Source organism: Lygodium microphyllum, chromosome 5 (genome assembly GCF_053477565.2).
Source record: "Lygodium microphyllum isolate KBCC chromosome 5, Lygodium_microphyllum_v1.1.10, whole genome shotgun sequence".
In the NCBI taxonomy this organism is placed as follows: Eukaryota; Viridiplantae; Streptophyta; class Polypodiopsida; order Schizaeales; family Lygodiaceae; genus Lygodium; species Lygodium microphyllum.
Window position 1 is genome coordinate 21,783,232 of NC_141139.1, and position 21,591 is coordinate 21,804,822.

The window sequence follows — 21,591 nt, forward strand, 5'->3', positions numbered from 1 at the left end:
TAACCGATTTACACTGTTTTAGAGGAACGGAATGGGACTATGCCTTATGGCAGAGAGGTTGAGCTTTGCATCCCTCTCATTTCCCATTCTCCTTGAACCAAGTGCAGCGTGAATCCACTTCGGACCTGGCGTTTCTGCGTAAAGTAGTTCGCTTGGGTCCGACGCTAGTTGTTAAGTAATGACCAATCAGGAAAACCCTAATTCCGGTCGATCCTAAGTGGGAACGACCAGAATACTTCCGCTATGTGGCAGACGCGGGAAGACCTAGATCGCAAATCCCGTAACATTCCATGGGAGTGCCGGGCGGAGCTTTCTAGACATCCTTTCCGATGGATTGCTAAGACGTGTCCTGGATGATACTAGTGGACACGTTACATTTTCGAACCTTAACCAAAATAATATAGTAGTAAGATATACATACGATTTTTCAAAGATTCACTTTCCCCCTTTCTATGATCCTATCCTATGTTGAATTTAAGATATATATATATATATATATATGCATGTGTATGTGTGCGTCCGCGTGCACATGGTTATACGTGTATTCAATTGAGATTTATATGTAAACAAATATAAGCCCTATTCACCCTCTAAAAAAAAGTCTTCTTTATTTCTTGAATATCAAACTTATCTTCATTGTGCCATATAAGCTTGGGAGACTTCTAGTTGGATCAAGATTCCCAAAGCTAAGTGCTAAATAATAGGGTAAATGGGCCAATAAAGTGATGCCCCCGAAAGGAAAGCTCACCTCACTCCAATTGAGTGACAATTTTGCAAGCAAGATATAGTTTTTAAAACTATTTAACATTATAATATAATTTTTTAAAATTACAAATACACTTAATATAGTTTAAAAACTATTTAACACTATAATATACATTTTTAAAATTACAAATACACTTAATGTGAGTCAAATAATTGAGCCATGTACTTTTTTTATATTTTGAATTTTGTAAAACCTTAAAGCAATGCATCCTTGAGTCACTATGTTGACCCCTCACTTTCACTCTTTTATAAACCTTTTTTATGACTACTAGTACTTGATAAAAATATCAAAATATCCCAATATTTTTTCTTTAAATTACAATGACATAAAAATTTGACTTTGAAAAGAAATTTAAAAAATTCACTTAAAAAAATTATAATAGAAGATTGTTAGACGAGGCCCTTTACCCTATATAGTATAATAAAGTGTAGAAGAATACATAGTATAGTGAATATATTCTTCGTACCTTTTCAAAAACATTTTGGGGATCGATCCTGGCGTCTGCCCGAGATGGACGAGGATGCCACTGACGACGTTTTGCCCGCCATGGTGTCGTCATATGAACCTTCATCAGAAGCAGCCGTTGCTGATAGCCTGCTACAGCGCCTTGAACAGCTTCTGAGAGTCCTGTGCAGAGATGCTACTTCTTTGCTTGCGGCCGTGGCGATTAAAGCTCGTGATTTGACGGTCCCCTTCGCTGATGCCATAGATTGGACGGTACTATCTCTGTCTTTGCACATTGTATATGAGAGAGAGAGAGAGAGAGAGAGAGAGAGAGAGAGAGAGAGAGAGAGAGAGAGATGATGGTGATGATGATTCTTTATTCTATTCTATGGGTGTAAGTATCCGTCACTCACAAAATTTTTCAGCATATCAAGTGCAGGAAACTCGAGATGTATAGCTGAATGAATGACCTAAGCACAGAAAAATGACAGTCATAATCATTGATGTAATGCCATTTATGGGATTGCAGTCTTTGATGCAGTATGCACCTTATTATTGGGAAAATAGTCCAATATCCAAGTACAACAGAATCGAAATATAGAGTCCAAAATCGAAATATAAAGTCTAATGACCTAAGTGCCGCAAAATTTCAATTACAATCCTTGATGCAGTATGATCTACGAGATTCCTGCATTTGATCTAGTATGCACCATATTATTGGCAAAATTGTTCAATGGAGTAAGTTCAGTCCTTATTGTTCGTTTGAGTAAACAAAATTGAATTGTATGAGATTAGAATCCTTGAACCGCATAGTGATTTGACCGTACAAATCTGTGGAACATAAACTAGACAATCCTTTTTTTCATATGCTAAATTGTGACAACAAACAGGGAACTGTTACTTTATCAAGTAGTCCCCAACAGTGCTTCCAGATGCTATAAATCTATAAGCCCAAGAATGGACCTCCATAGTCTTAGCCAGCCCCCAAACAGTCTTCCTCCAGGCAGGTTCTCTCCCTGGTTGCCAAGTGGCACACCTTCTCATGTGAAACTCAGCCTCTAGACTTAATTTCCAGCAATTAATTAATGGCTGGAAATTAAATATTCTTTTATCCTTGCCCATTAAGGGGCCACTGCCCATCCACATTGCCTATGGAGCCAAATCATAATTCACTAAAATGAACTATAATCGCTGTCAGGACCACATTGGATGCATCCATTATCCGCAAAAAAGCAACACTGTTTTGACCATCACAACATAGTAAAGCATAACTGAGCATAAACCATGCTTGTCAACTCAATGGCATCGCACGATACTCATGTGCAACTGACATTAGCTGAAAACTACCGATAACCAATGCAAATGTATGATTGAGTGTATCCGAGATCCACTATTTGCATGAGCTGTCCATTACTAGAGGAGTGGAAGTGCTACCTTCCCCTCGAGTATTAGGTGGTACTTTGGACCTTTCGTTCTCTTGGATCTAAAGGAGCCCGGTCCAAGTTGAAATGGATCGAGGTAAAGCTGCAACAATTGAGGATGGTTTGGCAAGTCACCCTCTTTCATCCATTTCACATCCATAGGTGAATAATTTTGAAATTTTACCAAGTAGCATTTGAAAATAACTTCTAAACTTTCTTTCTTTATGTGCCAAAATCTACTCAATATCTTATCTATCTACTCAACCTCTAGCACGTGCTTATGAAAAGAGCTTAACAAGCTAACATGAAAAGCATTATGCATCTTTGAATGTGGAGGCAATTTCAACCTATACACCATATTACATGACTTTTTCCACAAGTGGAAGGGCCCATAATAATGAATATTTAGCTTTAGATACCTGTTGGGCTGCATTCATTCTATATGGTGTCTTATTTGGAGAGCTATTGCCAAGTATCAAATCTATGGCATGTTGCTAAAGGCCTTTTAGGTGGTAGTTGCCATGGTAATGAGTGTGATAAGTAATCGGGATACTATTTCAAAATTGTGATGCGATCTTTGTCTAACTTAGGCATACTATCCATAGTTTCATTATCATTTTCATCTTTTGTAAACACTAGTAAGCGGATACAACCAGAACAAATTTTCCTTTAAGCATTACATCCAAAGTATGTACTTTGTCTTTATTTTGGAGAGTGATCTCTTTGTCATAAATCACTGTATGCATATAGTAGCACCGAGAAATACCAAGCTAAACATCATAACCCTTCAAAGCTGCTATGAAAAAGTCTTTGTTGTTCACAGAACTCGAGACAAGTTTTGCATGATCCTTACATGCTATACCAATCTCTTCCATAGGGTCCATCTCATTCTCTCTGATGCCTAAATTGACAGCCTTGGCCATGGAGATATAGTTTGCATGAGTATCCCGGTTAAAGAAAATCAATACATGCTCATTCCTGACTATACCCCAAGCTTTGCATAGCTCCGTTGCATTACCATTGGGCTGATCATTAAGTACATGTAGGACCAAATAAGTAGTGGTTTTGGGTATTTTTCCCTTTTAATCATCTTTGTTTTTAGCATTATTAGCTTGTTGCCTATTAGAGCAGCCATTTGCCATGTGCTCCTCTTGTCCACAGACAATGTATTTATTTGCAGCCATCAATTTCTTTTGTTGGGCAATATTTTTTGATCTTGAAAAATTGTATTTGCTTATCCTCAATCACCTCTATGATGAAGTGATAATGGACCTCAATGTGCTCGGTTTTCATAGGAAAGACCGGATTACGTGCCAATTGAATGGCACTCATAGAGTCCGAATGCAATGTAGGAGTCATAGTCATATCAAGGTCTGCTACCACATAGCCTAACCATAGGGCCTCCTTATAAGCCTCGGTGGTTGCAATGTACCGTCTCAGTAGTAGATAAGGTCGTATATTTCTGCATTGCATTTTTATAATGGTTTGCTTGATGAAGTAGTTGTGAAATTTTGAGAATTCAATCTTGCTGATAACATTTGATTAAGATAACTAGCACTAATTAATTAATTAATTAATTAATTAATGCCAATCTAAGGGTCACCAGAGGTTGGGGACCTCTCTAGGTTGCAAATGGCTAGTAGACTAGTATGCGGGCCTCGAGATCCAATCCCGCCTCTTGTGTAGGACCCGGAGGCAAGAGATTTACGGCCAGAGCTCCCTGGCACCCAAGCATCCTCCTACTCCAAGTAGCACCCACGGAGAGAACATTGTATTCTAGAGCATCAGGACAGTGGGATGTACCGAAGAAAGGAAGAGTCAATGTAGCAGCATGCTATTTCAAATGTGGGTAATGAGCATAAGAAAATGGTGCCAATGGAGCAATTGATGCATATTTAAGGCCAACTTGAAAGTGCTAAATTACTGGGTTATGGATAGCAAGGCATGCATGCCAATGAAGTGCACTTGGGGTAATTTGGTAGTGGTTTAGTGTTCCAAGCAATGGCTGGTGATGCTTCAGTCATGAGGATGCAAGGACCAAATGTATTTGGTGTGCAGCCAAATATGCATAGTGTGTAAGGTTCAATGTATTCGGGTATGGCAAGTGGATACAAAATCCTATGTATAGTAATATTGGCATGATGCTTGGGGCACAAGGTAGCATGCTTGGCAATGCATAAATGCAGTCCATGGTGTCTGGGACTAATGGTATTAATGCTGGTCATTCAAATGCTCTGTATAGAGTTAGTCATAAGGAAAAATGCAGCTAGTAATGCATGTAATGTATGGAAAAATATATCTTGGTATGGTCGATATTATATAAATTCCCATGCATAGTTACACTGCAATGGTTCAAAGTAAACAAATAAGAATGTTTCGTAATACATATGGTGCTCCTAGTATGTTAGCTACACATGAGGGACTGGTCAATGGGATGTGAGGTTTCATGTTGGTTAAGGTAGAATTATAGCAATGTGAAAGTATAAAGGATCTCCAGGCTTCAAAGAGAAAAAGGCCTAGTACATAGTGCAAATTTTGGGGCATGAAGAGTTAAGAGGTAAAGTTTCAATGCGCTTCTTGGTGAAGTTTCAGTATTGTTTCACCTAGTGATAGATGCAAATGGATGGATGAGGGCGATTTAGTAGATCGTCGGTGTTGCACTTTACCTTGATGAGTTTCACTTAAAGTTGACTTTGGATTGTTCAAGTTTAGCAAAGTAAGTGTTGCTTGATACTTAAAGGGGAGGTTGCACATCCAATTTCTTGGTGATGGACAACTTAGTTATGTATTGGATCTCAGATGTACTTGGTTTACATCTAGGGTGCTATATGCTGACAATATTTTTGTCATTGGGATCACTATTCAATGTATTAGTCACTGTGGGTTGGTATGCAAATGTGTATGGTTTGTACCTAGGCTTTGAAATTGTATATTTGCAAGGTCACTGACATGTATGGAATACATAATGTACATTTGGATGTTGTGTAGGGGATACATGGATGATATACAATGTACATTTTCAGGTGATGGAAGAGAAGTATAATTGTATAAGTTACATGTGGTTTGTAGTTGATGCATGCTTCATATGAGTATTATGTGGTGTATCATTGCTATGAGGCATTGTTTATGCTTAGTTTACACATCACTTTGCCTTAGTGGTTAGACTGTTAGTTTCTTTGATAGAATGATTGGTCCCAAGTGGAGGTTCCAATATTTCTGTGAAATCAATAGATTTGTGCACCAAATCTAAAGGAGAATAATCAAGTTTACCTTCTAGGTGTTATTGAACTTGATGCATACGGATGAGGTCATACTCTGCTCGTGAGATCTCATATGGTTTGTGGACTCCATGGTAGTCCAATGTTTCTCTACTTGTGTTGGATCCTTGCTGGGCAAGCTATGAGGGCCTACTCTTGCTTGGTTCTTAGTGTTGAAAATTTGGGAGACTAAAGTGCTTGTAATGGCACAAATCCCTATGGTAAGTAGCAGCCAATGCATGGTTTTCAACACCCAATGTATCTGGGTATGTCAGGTGGAATATACAATCCCATGTATGGCAGCATAGGCATGATGCTTGGGGCACAAAGTGGGCCACATGGAAATATATTTGCACCCCTTGGGACTGTTAGAGCACAAGGATTTAGTGCTAGTCATGTCGATGTATCTGATAGTGCTGGTTATCATGGAAATGCAGCAAGTGTACCCTTTTTGCAGCAGCCTATTTATTGACATAACTCCACAGTTTTGTATCTTTTGAAGTGCTATGTATTAAATCACAAAGTGTAGTGGAAAGGGTATTTGCCATTGATTGAGTTTGCATGCAATAATATTGTGCATATTTCCACTGGTATGGCTCCTTTTGAGGTGGTAGAGAGTGATAAGAAAATACCCCCTATTTCGCACATAAAGATAAAATCTTTAAGGCTGATTGCTATGTGGAGAGCATGGATGCAACGTATGAGAAAATTAAGTATGCACTTCAAAGATTGCAAGATAAGTAAAAGAGTGCAATCGATTGTTATAGACATGCTTTGCTATTTGTAGAGGGTAATTATGCATTGTTGCGTTTTGAAAAGGCAAGGCTAAAAAGATGAAGGGCAAAGAGAGATTGTATCCAAAGCTAATTATGAGATACTATGGGCTGTTTCAAGTGTTGGAGAAGATCATTGATGTATATTATAGGCTAAAATTGCCTCCACATTGATGGATACACAATGCCTTTCATGTGAGCTTATTGAGACCTTTCTATGGTGATGTGCTAGAGTATGTATCTATTGAAATTCACCTAGAGGTTGAGAAGTTGGATGAGATATCGGTATCTGATTAGATATTGGCACACACTAGTACAAGAACTCTCTAGATTTGTAAAAAACTAATTCTTTTTCCTTAGAGAATTCCAATTCTCGAATTGGACCAAATTAAAATTTCAAGAACGAAAGATTAGGGATAATGTTTCCAAATAGTATTTGGTGAAGTTTCAAAACTATTCACCAATGGATACCAAATGGATGGAGGAGGATGACTTGGCAAATCATTCTCAGTTATTGTAGCTTTACCTTGATGCTTTCCAGTTAGAGCTGACTTTGGATTGGATATAGTTATGTTTAGCAGAGTAGGGGTTCAAAGTATTACTTGATGCTCGTGAGGAGCTAGCACCTCTACTCCTTAGTAATGGACAGCTCTAGATGTAGTGGATCTTGGATGTATTTAGCATATATACAAGGTACTCTAGTTGATAGCATGTTTGCCAAGGGATCACTATTTAGTATACTAGTTACTATGTTTGGTATACATATCATGCAGTTTATTATTTGCAGCTTTGGAACTATACATTTGCATCACTTTATGCACGATGTAGCATTAGTTATGATCAACATTGGATCATTGGTTTTTGATTGTTGCAGATTGTTTATATTATATTGATTTGTAGTAAATGGTCATTAATTTTTAGTGGTATTCAACTGAATTGTATGGATAGTGGTGTGTGTTATGATATCGTTGATGTTTCAGCTATGGTTTATTCTATATTATGGTTTAGCTTTTCTAGATAAGTTGAGCTCATGAGCAATGGATGTATCCCATGATATTTTGACAATGTCCTTAAGATTCTTGGTGAGTCTTATGCTATGTTATGCCCACTGATAATTTTCTGTATGTGTTTGACAGTAGCATGGTTTGGCAACAGTGTCAATGTTGTCTTTAATATGATGCCTTGTAGAAATTCCAATGTAGTACTTTGTGCAAGGATTTCAAGGGGAAGGGTTGTCATGAGGACTTGAAATTCTGTTTGCTCTACTTAACAATTCGATTAATTTTTAGTCAAATGTTTATGTGTTGCACATGTGAAATGCAATTAAGATTATTTCATATTTACGAGCCAAGGATCCAAGGAAATCAGTTGATGTCAAAGGCAAAAGTTGTCTTAAGTAATGTTGCACAGATACTACATTGTATCTACTGCTGGAAATTGAGCTAATACATTTTATTAGCCATAAGTATTAGTTGGTGACTCTAGGGATTTAGCATTCAATGGTATTGAATGCCAATTCGAGGGCTAAAGAAGACTTAGGAACTCTTGGGAGATGAATTGGTCTAGTCAATTTAATTGTTGGTTAGTCAAACTAAATTTTTGGGCATTAAAATAATTATTAAATTGATTTTAAGAATATTAAGGTTGAAAATTAGTTTAATAATATAGACGACATTGAAAAATGGAATTAAAAGGTTGCCACTTGGTAGAACTTGTCCATGTTAGTGGAAAGGATGTTTTTGAGAGAGAGAGAGAGAGAGAGAGAGTCATTCCAACCTTGTGCAACTTGAGAGAGACAAAGAGAAGATTACTATATCTGCTACAAAAGTTGACATGCCATTTCTAGCTAACAAGAGACTCTTCGGGAGCTGGTGATATGCTCTAAAGAGACTACAACAGTAGGCGATAGCATTTTGAGGGTTGTTTCCAAAGAAATATCATATTTAGTGGTTTCATCAATGGAGACAGCTTTCGTGGTTGTCTAGACAGTGCAACAATTGATTTCTTTCATTTTCTCACTATGGAAGTTTCAATTTTCTCTCTATTAAGTATTCTCTCTCATTCTCCAGCTATTTCCCAGCGTTGCTTTAAAGATTCTTAGCATTCTAATCCTTGGAGGTTGAGAAATCGTTTTTTTCTTTGTTGTATCCCAAACAAATATTATATTTGGTGGTTTCATCAATGGAGAGAGCTTTCATGGTTGTCTAGATAGGGCAACAGTTGATTTCTTTCATTTTCTTGTGATGAAAGTTTGAATTTTCTCTCTATTAAGCATTCTCTCTCATTTTCTAGTTATTTCCTAGCTTTACTTCAAAGATTCTTACTTAGCATTCTAATCCATGGAGGCTGAGAAATTGTATTTTTCTTTGTTGTAAACTCTAATTTACGACAAAAATTGGGATTTGATCTCAAAAAGTGTGCTAGAAGATTGATTGAAGCCTCGAGGCTTGAATTTTTAGGCTTGAGAATTAATTCTCGGCAAGATTTAAGCAAGGGACCATGCAACATTCGAATTTAGGGCAAATTTCATTTCTCAAGGAGTTGGTGAAGGCCAATTGTTTGAGCAAATTAAGGGGCAAATCAATTTGAAAACTTGTTGGTCATTATTGATAGCAAGGGGCTTTTGGTTTGCAAAGGGAATTGAAGGAATCCCATTATATTCGAATTTAATTGCAATTAAAGATAAAGAAATACCGAAAGAGGCGTCAGTTTTGGGGTCAATAGGGTGTCCAATGTACAAGATTGATTGGTAAATGATTGTGTTTCAGTATTTCATTAATTATTCCTTGCTGTAATTAAGTTATAATCAAGTAATTATCACCCCTCTATGGAATGAAGACTGGTTTCATTGTCCATGATTCATCATATTGATTGCACTAGTGTGAGGTTCATGTATGCTTTGGAAAAATTTTTAAGGATCATTTGGGAAAAAATTGGGTATGAAGCTTACTTTTTCTCCTTATCATCCTCAAATAGATGGTCAAAGTCAAAGAACCAATCTCATAATACTAGATATGTTGTAAGTATTTACCCTTGGTATAGTATGCCTACATAGTTCATGCGTCTGAGGTGAAGCACACTATGAGATCATGTATGGTAAACCACTTACCTATTCTTAGAACAAAGGAGAGGGATATATTATTTCAAGCCATGAGTTTGTACGTGATATGATATAGCTTTTGCTCGAGTTAGAGAGCCATTCAAAGATCTCAAGAACAACAAAAGAAAGTAGTAAATAAGCATAGAATTCACTTTGTTTTTCAAGAAGGAATTGGGCATGGTTGAAATTTGACAAAGCTTGTCTAAAAAACTCTAACAAGCCATTATTGCCAGTCACTAAGTTTGTAGCAAAAAAATATGGGCCATTTCAAGACAATGAAAAGATTAATGATATTTGTTACAAGTCATAACTTCTTAAGGATTGAAGAATTCATTATGCTTTTCATATTCATCTTTTGAAGCCTTATGAAGGGCCTCCACCATAGGAACATATAGTAGAGGATCCATGTGAAGTAGATAAATAGGAAGAGATACTTTTACTAGAATAAATAGTTTTTCACTTGGGAGTGAATGGGGAAGGAATGCTTATAGAAAGGTGGTTTTGAAATTAAAAAATTATGTTCATTTAGATTCTAAATGCATGCTAGAAGAGTATTTCAAAGACTAACGAGAACTACTTGCAACTTATGAGTTATATCAATATTGTTGAGATACATTGACTCAATGATTCATATTAATTTGATACTCATAGAGATTTGTATATTGTTCGAGTAATTAAAAAATACAGTTCAATGCTCATCTTTTCATTCAAGAGTGATCAATGGCTAGAATGCCTTGTAGTTACAATTGGGTTGTCATGGATGAGATGCCCAAGAGGAACTAAAAGTTTGGTTTGGGTTAGTTACATTTGACTAGAAAGCCCAAATGACCAGGATTTTTTCGCTCCGGTGGTCAAATTGACTAGGAGCTTGCATAATGAGTGGTTTTTGAAGGCGAAACTAGATGCTCATGATCAAAGAAACAAAGCATGAATTGGTGCATCTATGCAATGAAGCTCTTTTGGATCCAAACTTTGGCGACTCCTAAATTTTAAGAGGTTACTTTTTTTGGAAGTTACTTTAATTGAAATGTTGTTTGTCAAAAGCTTCCGAGTTTTGCAAGGAACAATTTTGTCTCTAGCAGCTAATATCTAATTCTCAATTAGTTTAGATATGTTTAGAGTAGAATGTTTAGATGCTTCTTTTTGTAGAAAATTGACAAGTGGCATCTAGAATCGGACATGTGTCATTGATAGTGATGTGTCCCTATAGTTGTGATGCTATATCTCACTTTCTGTACCTTGCAATTTCATGGTGATAATTGATCGAGTTGGATAGCTCAAAGTATAGTCATGCTCATGTTCTTTGGAGTGTTCAAAGTTTTTGGGTCTTGAGCTTGATGTGTACGGGTTTTTGGGTCTTGGGATGGTGGCTGGGGCAGGCAGATTCAGTGCTGCACATGCCTGACAAATGAGAGATGTGTGATGATCCTTACGCGATTGATGATTTTTTGAATGTACTCCTCTTGCTTCACTTTAGAGTAGATTTCACCTGCGGCTGCTCTCAAATTACCTTGAAATCTGTAATATTTTTCATTGTTATTTTACGCTCTGACATTGAGTTTTGTGCTGATCCCCTTTGCAGGAAACATGGGTGATATTGCTATGTATATTTTATGCCATATTGGCTCTTACATCCATCTTCACGAGGAATAACAACATAATACAAATGACTCTCTTTATTTTTGCTGGTGAGGCCATGTTGTAAATTTTGCTCGCAATGTAAAGTTGATAGTTTTACTCTTTGCAGGAAAAACATGAAGCAAATCTAGGATGCAGGTCAACCAGGTTGTGTGCTTGTTGTCTTTGTTACAAATTTAGTTTGGGCTGTTACTCACCCTGTGGTTGAATCCAAGGAGCCTCCTCACTGTTGATGATTGATCAGGCCAGAATTACACACTAAGATTTAGCCATGCCAAGTTGCTAAATCCTATTCCATACGGCTGCTGATTGCTCCTGTTATGCGTTTCAAAAACCTTGCTGAAGATGCTGCTTGCTGCCAAAATGCAACATCAGACTAAACCAGTTGATATACAGATATCTTGTTCATCAGCTAGATAAGGTCCTTGTAAATCACTCTTGTCCAAAAGAATATCCAAAGCTTTCGTGCTTTCTTTGTAGTGCTCAAAGGTGACGTTCATTCATTCTCTAAAGGCCATTCTGCAAGCCTGAAATAGACTATAACAATATCTATCTGAAGCATGCGAGATTGGCTCTGTCTGGATGTTTTGATAGAAGAGACTTTTTGGTTTGTGAGCAACCATGTTTGAGCTCCTTTTAGACAATTCTATTATTTTGGTGCTCATAAATGGGTCAAGAGTATACCATTTTTGGAAGAAGTGAAACGACTCAGAAATACTTCTATGCACCAGGAAGTGTATAGATTATAGTTCATGACAGACTTCTACTGCTGGTGTCAAGAGTATACCATTTTTGGAAGAAGTGAAATGACTCAGAAATACTTCTATGCACTAGGATAGTACATGACCGACTTCTACTGCTGGTGTCCAATGATCATAAGAATTAGAAGATACATGGCCTAAATCCAGCAGAAGTTGTGTCTGATGGAGAGATTTGTCTTCTCATTTGTTTTGACTTGGACTGTGTGTGCAGTTTTTGGTGTCTACTTCACAGACAGGATCAACCTGTTACTGGCACATCATTGGGAATCTTTTGCACGGCGGCCATATTTTGACCATCGTGGCATATTGCTTTCTGCATTGTGGACAGGGCCGCTGCTTTCGATTTGTTGTATCATCCTGGTGAGCTGGCTAATATGTGTGAATAATTTCTTAAGCGGCTATTGCAACTTTAGGCTGATTTGACATTGTTCTTATTCCTCTGTGTAGATGAACAGTCTGCTGACTTTACTGATCCTCACGATCAAATGGAAAAGAGCAGAGTGGAAATACCACACAACTCTGGCAGAACAAAAGAAGGATTGAGTTGTTGACAGTATTTGTGTGTTGTTAGTCAAAAGCCTTGAAGCAGCTAGGGAAAATGTGACGTGAAGTAGTGCTAGCCACGATTTAGGGCAAGATGTGATGAGAGGTAGGTGCGCAGCTGCATTTCTGACTGACTCAAGCAGTTGGTCTACAAGCCCTCAAAACCCCACACACAAAAAACACACATGCCCACCATACACCCACAGACAACCTCTTCTTTCCAGCAAGACGTTCAGTGTTTTGCTAATTTCCAACGCTAGAATGATCCTGAACCCAAAAGAATGTCAGAAACAGTGGAAAAACACGGTGCACTGTGCATATTCAACCATATCCATCCAATTCATACCTCACATACTACAACACACCCACACATTTTTAAAATTTACCATCCTGTAACTTCATTTTGAAAGTAATGAAGTCTGTAGTGTGAGAGGAAGCTTCAAGTTTACAATTTGAAATTGCGACGGGCATCTATGTATGTTGCGACGGGCATCTATGTATGTAAGTGGGAAGCAAACATAGAGAAATTGACATAGTTATTGACAAGTACCATACACACACAGACACACATTTTTTCTCGTACTTCTACTAGGTAAATAATACACCGATAGTATTAGGAACGAAAAGTATGTACAGTCTTAAAGGCACTTTCCAGGCATTGCCTTGCACTTCTTAGTTTCATGAGAAGTATGCTAAGGATTTCGTACTGTTGGACTTCTCAAAATTGGAAGTATCTCCTCCCGAAGCTGCAGCCACGAGTCCTTGGGTGTCGATGCAGGCTTTGTTCTAGTTCCAAACCGTTATTGTTTCTTCATCGAGATTCCTGCTTTCCCCAAAAAGGACCAAATCGATATCTATCCTATCGTCAAATCCTGCTCTGTTGTCCCACTCCTGAACTGCCTTAAGACTGATCTTACTTCTCTGCACCTCCATATCAAAGGAGAGATTCTCTTTCTTGCTTCTCTCTTGCATAAAACACATGCTTCGTTTTCTCGGGCCTTCCTATTGTGGGGAGCTTATTCATTACCACCCTCCAAAGAAAGCACTACACTAAAGGAGGGAGCAACTCTCCACACCCCTGTAATCCTCCTTTTTTAGGTCCTCCTTTTTTAGGTTCTCTAGCGTGCAATTGCTTTGCCTGCGTGATTTGGGTTCTTTCTGTAGCACTCCCTCCTTTTGCATTTCCATGATTAGACTCCTGCTGGAGGGCCCATGTATCTCACACTATCTTGAGATGGCGTTCAAAGGTAGTTGACATCGAGCAAGCAGATTAAGATGGTGTTTTGCTTTAAATATTACGCTGAAAAGACCCTCGAAGAGCTTTCAAAATAGTGAATAGTATTTCTGAAATAAAATTTCAAAAATAGTAGACTCTTTATGTCACCTAAATACTTGAATGATCAAGTCTTGAAATTTTTTTGAGAAATAGATAACTCTCCTTGTACATTTCTACTTGTAAACAATAATGGACATTATTTGGAGCATACAATATCCTCTCGTGAATGAGTGAGCATCTGAGGTTAAATGAGCTAACAATGCCTATAACGGTATAATCTACTGTGTGTGCTTATATACAATCTGAAACCGCTACGGTTTTGTGTACATTGTGCAGTAAGATCCAAATGGGGTGGAAACCTATCGTGTACACACACACACACACACACACACACACACACAATTGTTTTATAAAATAATTGAACTAGCCAAAGAAGTGAAAATAGAATGCTCTTCATATAAATCCATACCCCTATTAAAAGGATGTTTTTGTATTTTATGTGTGCCATGTCTCCTAAGAGAGAGAGAGAGAGAGAGAGAGAGAGAGAGAGAGAGAGAGCACATAAAATAAAACAACATGAACTACATTACATATCAGCAACATGCCCATTATTAAGGTTGTTGCCTTCTCCCAATAGGACCACCTTAGTTATGACAATAGAACAAAATCCAGCTTTGTCCACCCAAGGTTGCAATTCTTTTAATAAGAGTTGTGATACATCCTTGTAATAAGAGGATAGATTTATATGAAGATCATTTTACTTTCACTACTTTGGTTATTCGATAAATCTATACACCCTTGGTGGATAGAGCTTCCCAATGCAATTATAGATCTATACACCCTTGGCAAATATATCTTCTCAAGCCAAAAGTTTTATAGAGCACTCCATTTATTTACACACAAATTGAGGCATTGGTGAAAAGAATGCTAACCATACTTACAAACTTGCAGTAAAAGCCAATGTATTTGAGTGTAGTTAGTATAAAATCCCAATCCACCTTGCTATAAGCCCAAAGTTCAGATTGACTAGGAGGGTGGATTGTCCACTTAGTCAATCACAGTCACAAGATTAAGGACTAGCGCTTGTATTTTCCAGCCATGTATAAATTCATATTGTTAAGTATGCAAAACCTTAGGAAGAAGGCACTTAGAACTAACTAAATGATATGCTAAAAAAAGTAGGAAGGATGTTACTAATCAGTTCCCATTCAAATAGTGAAAGGTTATAAATAGATAGGGTAACTTTAGGAAAAATTTGGTGGATCTAGCATGACATTTGGTATCCTTAAAGTCCTTACATGCTTGCTCTTTAATGCTTCAAGACATTAATGTAACTTTAAGGCAACAATTAGCCCTAAGATAGAGCATAAGCAAGAGACAATAGGCCTTGTAATAATTCAACAAGAAGTGGTGGAGATAAATTTATATCCATGGATCCCTTTAGAGAGAGGAAAGAAAAGGGTCTATGCTTTAAATGCAGCAGGGAAAAGTATATAGTTGATTGTGCTTCAAAGTACACTTTCAAGAATGCAAAGACAATTATAATATGATTGTCCTTGAGAATGTGGAAGAAGAAGAAGAAGAAGAAGTTGATGATTCAAATGTTGTAGGGTATGTTGAAAACGAAGATTATGATGAGGATTTTAATTAGGATTAGCTTTATGACCCATCAAGTGGCTTTCTTTTTGACTCAGGTAGGAAAGTACCATTTGATTCGGGTGGGATTAATTCACACATCGTTGCTACCATACTTTGCTCTATCTCTATAGATGCTTGGATAGGTTATAGAAGCCCTAATACACTTTGTATAAAGGATAGCATCCATGGAAAAAATGTTTTCATTTTGATAAACAATGGCAATACCCATAGTTTTGTGAATAAGTCAACTATTGATAGGTTGAGATGTTTTCCCATAGATTTATAGTAGTCTATTAAGGTACAAGTAGCCAATGGTGAATAAGAAATCAGCACCCAAATGTGTTTGCAAGTTCACATATACTTGGTTCAAAATTGTGAGGCAAAAGTGAACTTGAGTGCTTTGGAAATGGAACCCATAGATGTAGTATTAGGATGTGATTGGTTTATGATGTTTGGCAATATTACTATGGATTTCTTATATTTATATATGGAGTTTGTTAGTGATGGACAACTTGTTCATTTACGGGGAATCCGTAATAAATTAGATTTTCAGCTTATTGCTACAGAGTAGCCCAAGAAGGAGTTCAAAAAGCACTCACAAATATTTATATTACACCTAAATAAAGATGTATTAGATCAATCCAAATAATTAGCAAATGATTCAATATTGAAAGCTCTTCTTTAGGAGTATAGGGATTTATTCTAGGTGTCTATAGCATTACCTCCTAAGAGAGCAATTGATTATTCTAATGACTTGGAGCCTCACTCAAAACCAATGAACAAGCCACCCTACGTGTTGTCTAAATGTGAGCATAAAGAGGTCTCCAAGTAAATCAAGAAGCTATTGGAGATGTCATTCATTGAATCTATTTCTTCACCTTATGCTTCACTGATCTTGTTGGTAAAGAAAAAAGATGGGTTTTTCAAGATGTGCATAGATTATAGAGATCTTAACAAGATCATGGTGAAGAACAAGTATCCTATTTCTAGAGTGAATGTTTGCTAGATGAGCTCAAGGGTGCAAAGTACTTCATGAAGATAGAATTGAGGTCAGGTTACCAACAAATTTACATGAGAGAGGGTGATGAGGTGAAAAAAATCTTTAAGATTGATCATGGTTTCTACTGTTTCTTGGTTATGCTGTGTTTGGGTTGACTAACGCCTAGCCACTTTTTAGAGCTTGACGAATAACATACTATAGCTATTCCTCTTCAAATTTGTCTTAGTGTTATTTGATGATATCCTTATTTATAGATCATTTTAGAACTATCTCTTGCACATGAGGAGTATTTGATGTGTTGAGACACTACAGACTCTTTACTAAGGGGATGAAGTGCTCTTTTATGTAGAAGGAGGTGGAATACTTAGGATACATTTTTAGTGAGGAGGGTATCAAGGTTGATCACAAAAAGGTGCAATGTGTTAGAGATTGGCGAACACATGTAAATACTACTTCTATTGGAGGATTTCTTGGTTTGTCATCATTTTATTGTGCAAATTCATTAAGCATCATGTGACCATTGCAGCTCCTTTGAACTGATAGATTGAAAAAGGAGGCTTCTTTTGGGATGCTATTGTAGATAAAAGCTTCAATCAGTTAAAGAATCTACTCACTTTTGCTTCTATTCTAGTTTTCCTAGACTCTAAGGAGCTTACTATATAGTGTGGTGCCAATGGTAGAGGCATAGGTGCCATATCGCTACAGAAGCATGGTGTTATTGCTTTTGAGAGTTGCAAGCTTACAAATAAGATATAGCTATGAATGCCTATGACTAGAAAATGTTGGCTATTCTCCATGCAACTAAGTAGCGACACCATTATTTGTATGGCAGTCGATTCAAGATTAAGAGTAATCATAAGATCCTTAAGTATTTCCTCTCCGTTTCAAGTCTTACTTAGTATAGATGGTGGCTACATTGAAGAATTATGACTTTGATATTATACATACAAGGGGAAATGATAATATAGTGGTTGATTCTCTTTCTAGAATGTGGGTATGTAAAGTTTCAGCCCATTTCAATCCCACAAAGATGCAGTTTACTACATCATAGGTGGCTAGTTAGTTTATGGAGCATATCTTCAAATTTCATGGATTACTGTAGGTTATTGTTCACGATAGGGACTTTTACATTTAGCAGTAATTTTTGGAAGGTAATCTTCATCTCTATATGGGCACTAAGTTAACTCCATCTAAAGCCTATCATCTGCAAACTCATGGCTAGATAGAAAGAGTCAACAAGCGGTTGGAGACCTATCTTAGACACTTCTATCATGATGTGTAGCATGCATGGATGCTTGGATACACTTGGTTAAGCTTACCTATAATAATTCTACCCATGCCAGTAGTATTGGACTTTCTCCCTTTAAAGTCTTGTATGGCTATAAAGTGCCCCTTCCTACATTCCTCTTCAGTGAGAAGATTAATCCTCATGGAAAAGAAAAGTTGGAGTGAATGCAAAACCTTTTTCAACAATTAAAAGTGAATCTTAAAAAAGCCTAAGAGTAGGTGAAGATGTATGTTGATGAGAAGAGATCTATGGAGTTCCAGGTAGGAGAGTTGGTGTTCTTGAAAGTCCCTAAGTTTCGCTACTCCATCATGTAGGATTCTTAACTGCATAGGAGACTTGGCTTACATGATCCACATTAGCCAACTTAAATCTTTCTTTGGCACTCAGGTTGATTATGTGGATGGCCTACTGGCTAGTGATGAAGAAGACCTTATACAATATGTGAGCAGATCATAGGTGAGTGAGAAAAGAAGCTTCATGCCAAGCCCATAATTGAGTATTTGATTAAGTGGAAGGGTTTACCACTTGAGTAGGTTTCTTGGAGGTTCACATCTATATTGGAAGAGTTTTTGTACCTTTAGGATGCATTCTTGGCTGAGATTTAGTCATAGTTGGGCCTATCTTGGTGCAAACATCACCTAAACAATAGAGTGCCACCTATATAGATTGAAAGTACTCTTTAAGACATTTATTTTGATATGTGGCACACCTCATTTGGACCAGCCCTTGGAAATTTATTTCAAATTTTATCCAGTAGGGTTTGTTTATATAGCAAGCTATCTGTAGACACTCTTTCATGAAGTCTATGTGACTCAAGATTCCTTTTGAAGACATTTGGATGCTATACACTAAAGAGGATTCTATTTTAGTCTTTATTTCAACCAAAGTTTTGATTTTTCCCAAACATTTTTGTATAATTTGTAAGACTACAAAACAAAGCATTACTCTATCATATCCATTGTTCCAACCATTATAATAACTTTTCTTTTTCTTTTGAGGGAAAAAATCTTAGGGTAAGGATGGAATGTAAGGAATTGGAAAGATTAATATATCAGATACATTTGAAAAAATAAGTATCTTGTCACATTGACATTGGTACAAGATGTAAGAGACTTATAACATTTTCAATATTGAGAAACATTGAAACCAGTCTCTTCATCTCTTCAACTCTTGCAAGCTTTCATGGCTTCTCTATCATTTTCTCTTTCATTCTACTATTTCTCTCTCCTATTTTCTCTCTCATGCTCTCCTCTTCCCTCCTTAGTCTCCTTCATGACAATCTTGAAGACTTCTTGAAAATTTTTTCCTCTTTTGCAAGGTACTATCGAAAAAGAGGACAACACGAGCTACAAGAAAGAAGTGTACTAAACTTTTGATAGCTTTATTTGAGTGTTTATCACTTATACATATAAGTAATATAAAATTTATGTTTGCCAATCATTTCATTGAAAACAAAGTGAAATCTCATGAAATATTAAAAAACAAAGCACTTGAGAATATAGATATGCAATGTCATTGACCTAAATTTGAATGTATGTCCTCTCTAGTTAAAAGAAAGAAAGAGATAAAGGTAGTGGAGCTATTTTATTACTCCTATTTGTAGAATTTCCCATTAGTTTTGGTGGAGATGGTGGGAATTCTACTCACACCTATATTATTTCTCTTGAAAGAAAGAAAGACATAGAGGTAGTGGAGCTATTTTCTTACTCCTATTTGTAGAATTTCACATTAGTTTTGGTGGAGATGGTGGGAATTCTACTCATAGCTATCTTATTTCTCTTTGCCCTTGTATTTTCAAACTTCTAAGCTATTAGCCTTTGAAAGGTAGAGCCCGAGTGGAAGCACACAAGTGGAAGCAAGAGCAAAGCAAGAGCTATGGTGAATGGAGCAAGAGAGCAAGAGAGAGAGACATTATATATGAGAACTCCAATAACCATAATGTGTGACTAGCCTTCCCTTATTCAAATACCATTGAAATAATAAAGAATGAAGTGACAGTGATGGGCACCTGCCACTTGTAGTATATAGGCATGCATGTATTGTTAGTGTAATGAATACACACGTGGTTAGGCAGAAGTGCCTTTACCCACAATAAGCTCCCACTTAAAGGTGAGTGTGTCCCTAGTGAGAGGTGAAAACAAGAAAAAAGTGACAAAGCACAAATGTATATAAAGTACAATAGGATGAGGAATAGACGTCATCTTATCTTGCACTTATTATCTTTCTAAGGAAGGCAGAACATTCCACTGAGAGACTTTTAGTGAGTAGATTTGTAGGATTCTCGTTGATCGAGATCTTGACAAGCTCAATAAACTTGTCCTCTATCACCTCCTTGATGAATTGATAGTGCACCCTGAAGACTAGATTCTTAGCTAACTGAGTGGCACTCATAGAATCTGAATGCAGTGTAGGGACCACATTAGTAATACCAAGGTCTACAAGTAGACGGCCTAACTAGAGAGCTTCCTTGTAAGCCTTAGTGGATGCAACATACTTTGTCTCTGTAATGGATAGGGCCGTGCATTTCTACACCTTAGACATCCAAGAAATAACATCCCTAGCAAATATGAAGACATAGCCAGAGGTGGACTTTCTACTATCTGCATGTCCTGCATAATCAGAGTCAATGAATCCCATGACTCTTGTATCCTAACCACCATAACGTAATTACATATTTATAGTGCCCTTAAGGTACCTCATGATACCCTTTACAACATCCCAATGTTGCATGCAAGGTATAGCCATATAACGCGCCACAACTCGTACTATAAATGCTAGATCACAATGAGTGACTATCATGGCATACATTAAATTGCCCACTGTAGATGCATAAGGGATATTAGCTAACTTGCCTTCTACTTATCAAACTGCAGACAATAGACACGACTAACCTTCACATGAGAAGGTAAATGACGGCCAATAGGCTTAACATCTTGCATATGAAACTGCTTAAGAACCTTATGGATGTACTTCTTTGTGACAAGTAAAGGAGACCCTTGGAGTGATCGCGTGTGATGCACATTCCAAGAATATGTGAGGCCTATCCCATGTCTTTCATCTCAAAGCTCTTCTTGAGTTGATTTTTCAAGGTATTCATCTCATTCATGAGTGCTCCCAATAATCAACATATCATGAACATAGCATAACAAAATTGTAAGGTTGCAATCACTTGCCTTCTTCGTATATAAATACGAAATCCATATCACTACAAGTATATCCGTGGGAATGCACGAAAGCATTGAATTTATAGTACCATTTCCTAGGTGCTTGCTTAAGGCCATAAAGGCTCTTTCTCAACTTGCACACTAGGTGTTCTCTACCTTTTTTCTCAAAGCACTTAGGTTGCTACATATAAATCTCGTCATGCAAATCTCCATGTAAGAAAGATATCTTGACATCCATCTTCTGATAGAGGTCTACATCGAGCTGTGCAACTAACACCAAAACCAACCATAGGATAGTTATCTTGACGACAGGAGAGAAGACTTCATCGAAGTCAACACCAAGCTCCTACTTAAAACCTTAGCAACCAATCTCGCCTTATAGGATGGCTTAGGGCATCCAAGGGTATTCTTCAACTTGTATACCCACTTGCATGGCTAAGCACTTTTTTCACTAGGCAAAGGGACTAAATCCCATGTATGATTTTTTTGCAAAGAGACATACTTTGACTGCATGGCCCTCTC

At 37.2% G+C, this 21,591-nt stretch overlaps 1 protein-coding gene across 1 annotated transcript; it reads left to right on the forward strand.

Annotated features, from left to right (window-relative positions):
• Positions 1–1,226: 1,226 nt before the first annotated feature.
• LOC148035589 (uncharacterized) lies at positions 1,227–13,221 on the forward strand. The gene is made up of 4 exons (XM_087678978.1): positions 1,227–1,483; positions 11,344–11,449; positions 12,372–12,520; positions 12,608–13,221. The coding sequence occupies exons 1-4, from the start codon at positions 1,277–1,279 to the stop codon at positions 12,701–12,703; spliced, it is 558 nt and encodes a 185-aa protein (XP_087535104.1). The 5' UTR covers positions 1,227–1,276; the 3' UTR covers positions 12,704–13,221.
• Positions 13,222–21,591: the final 8,370 nt, after the last annotated feature.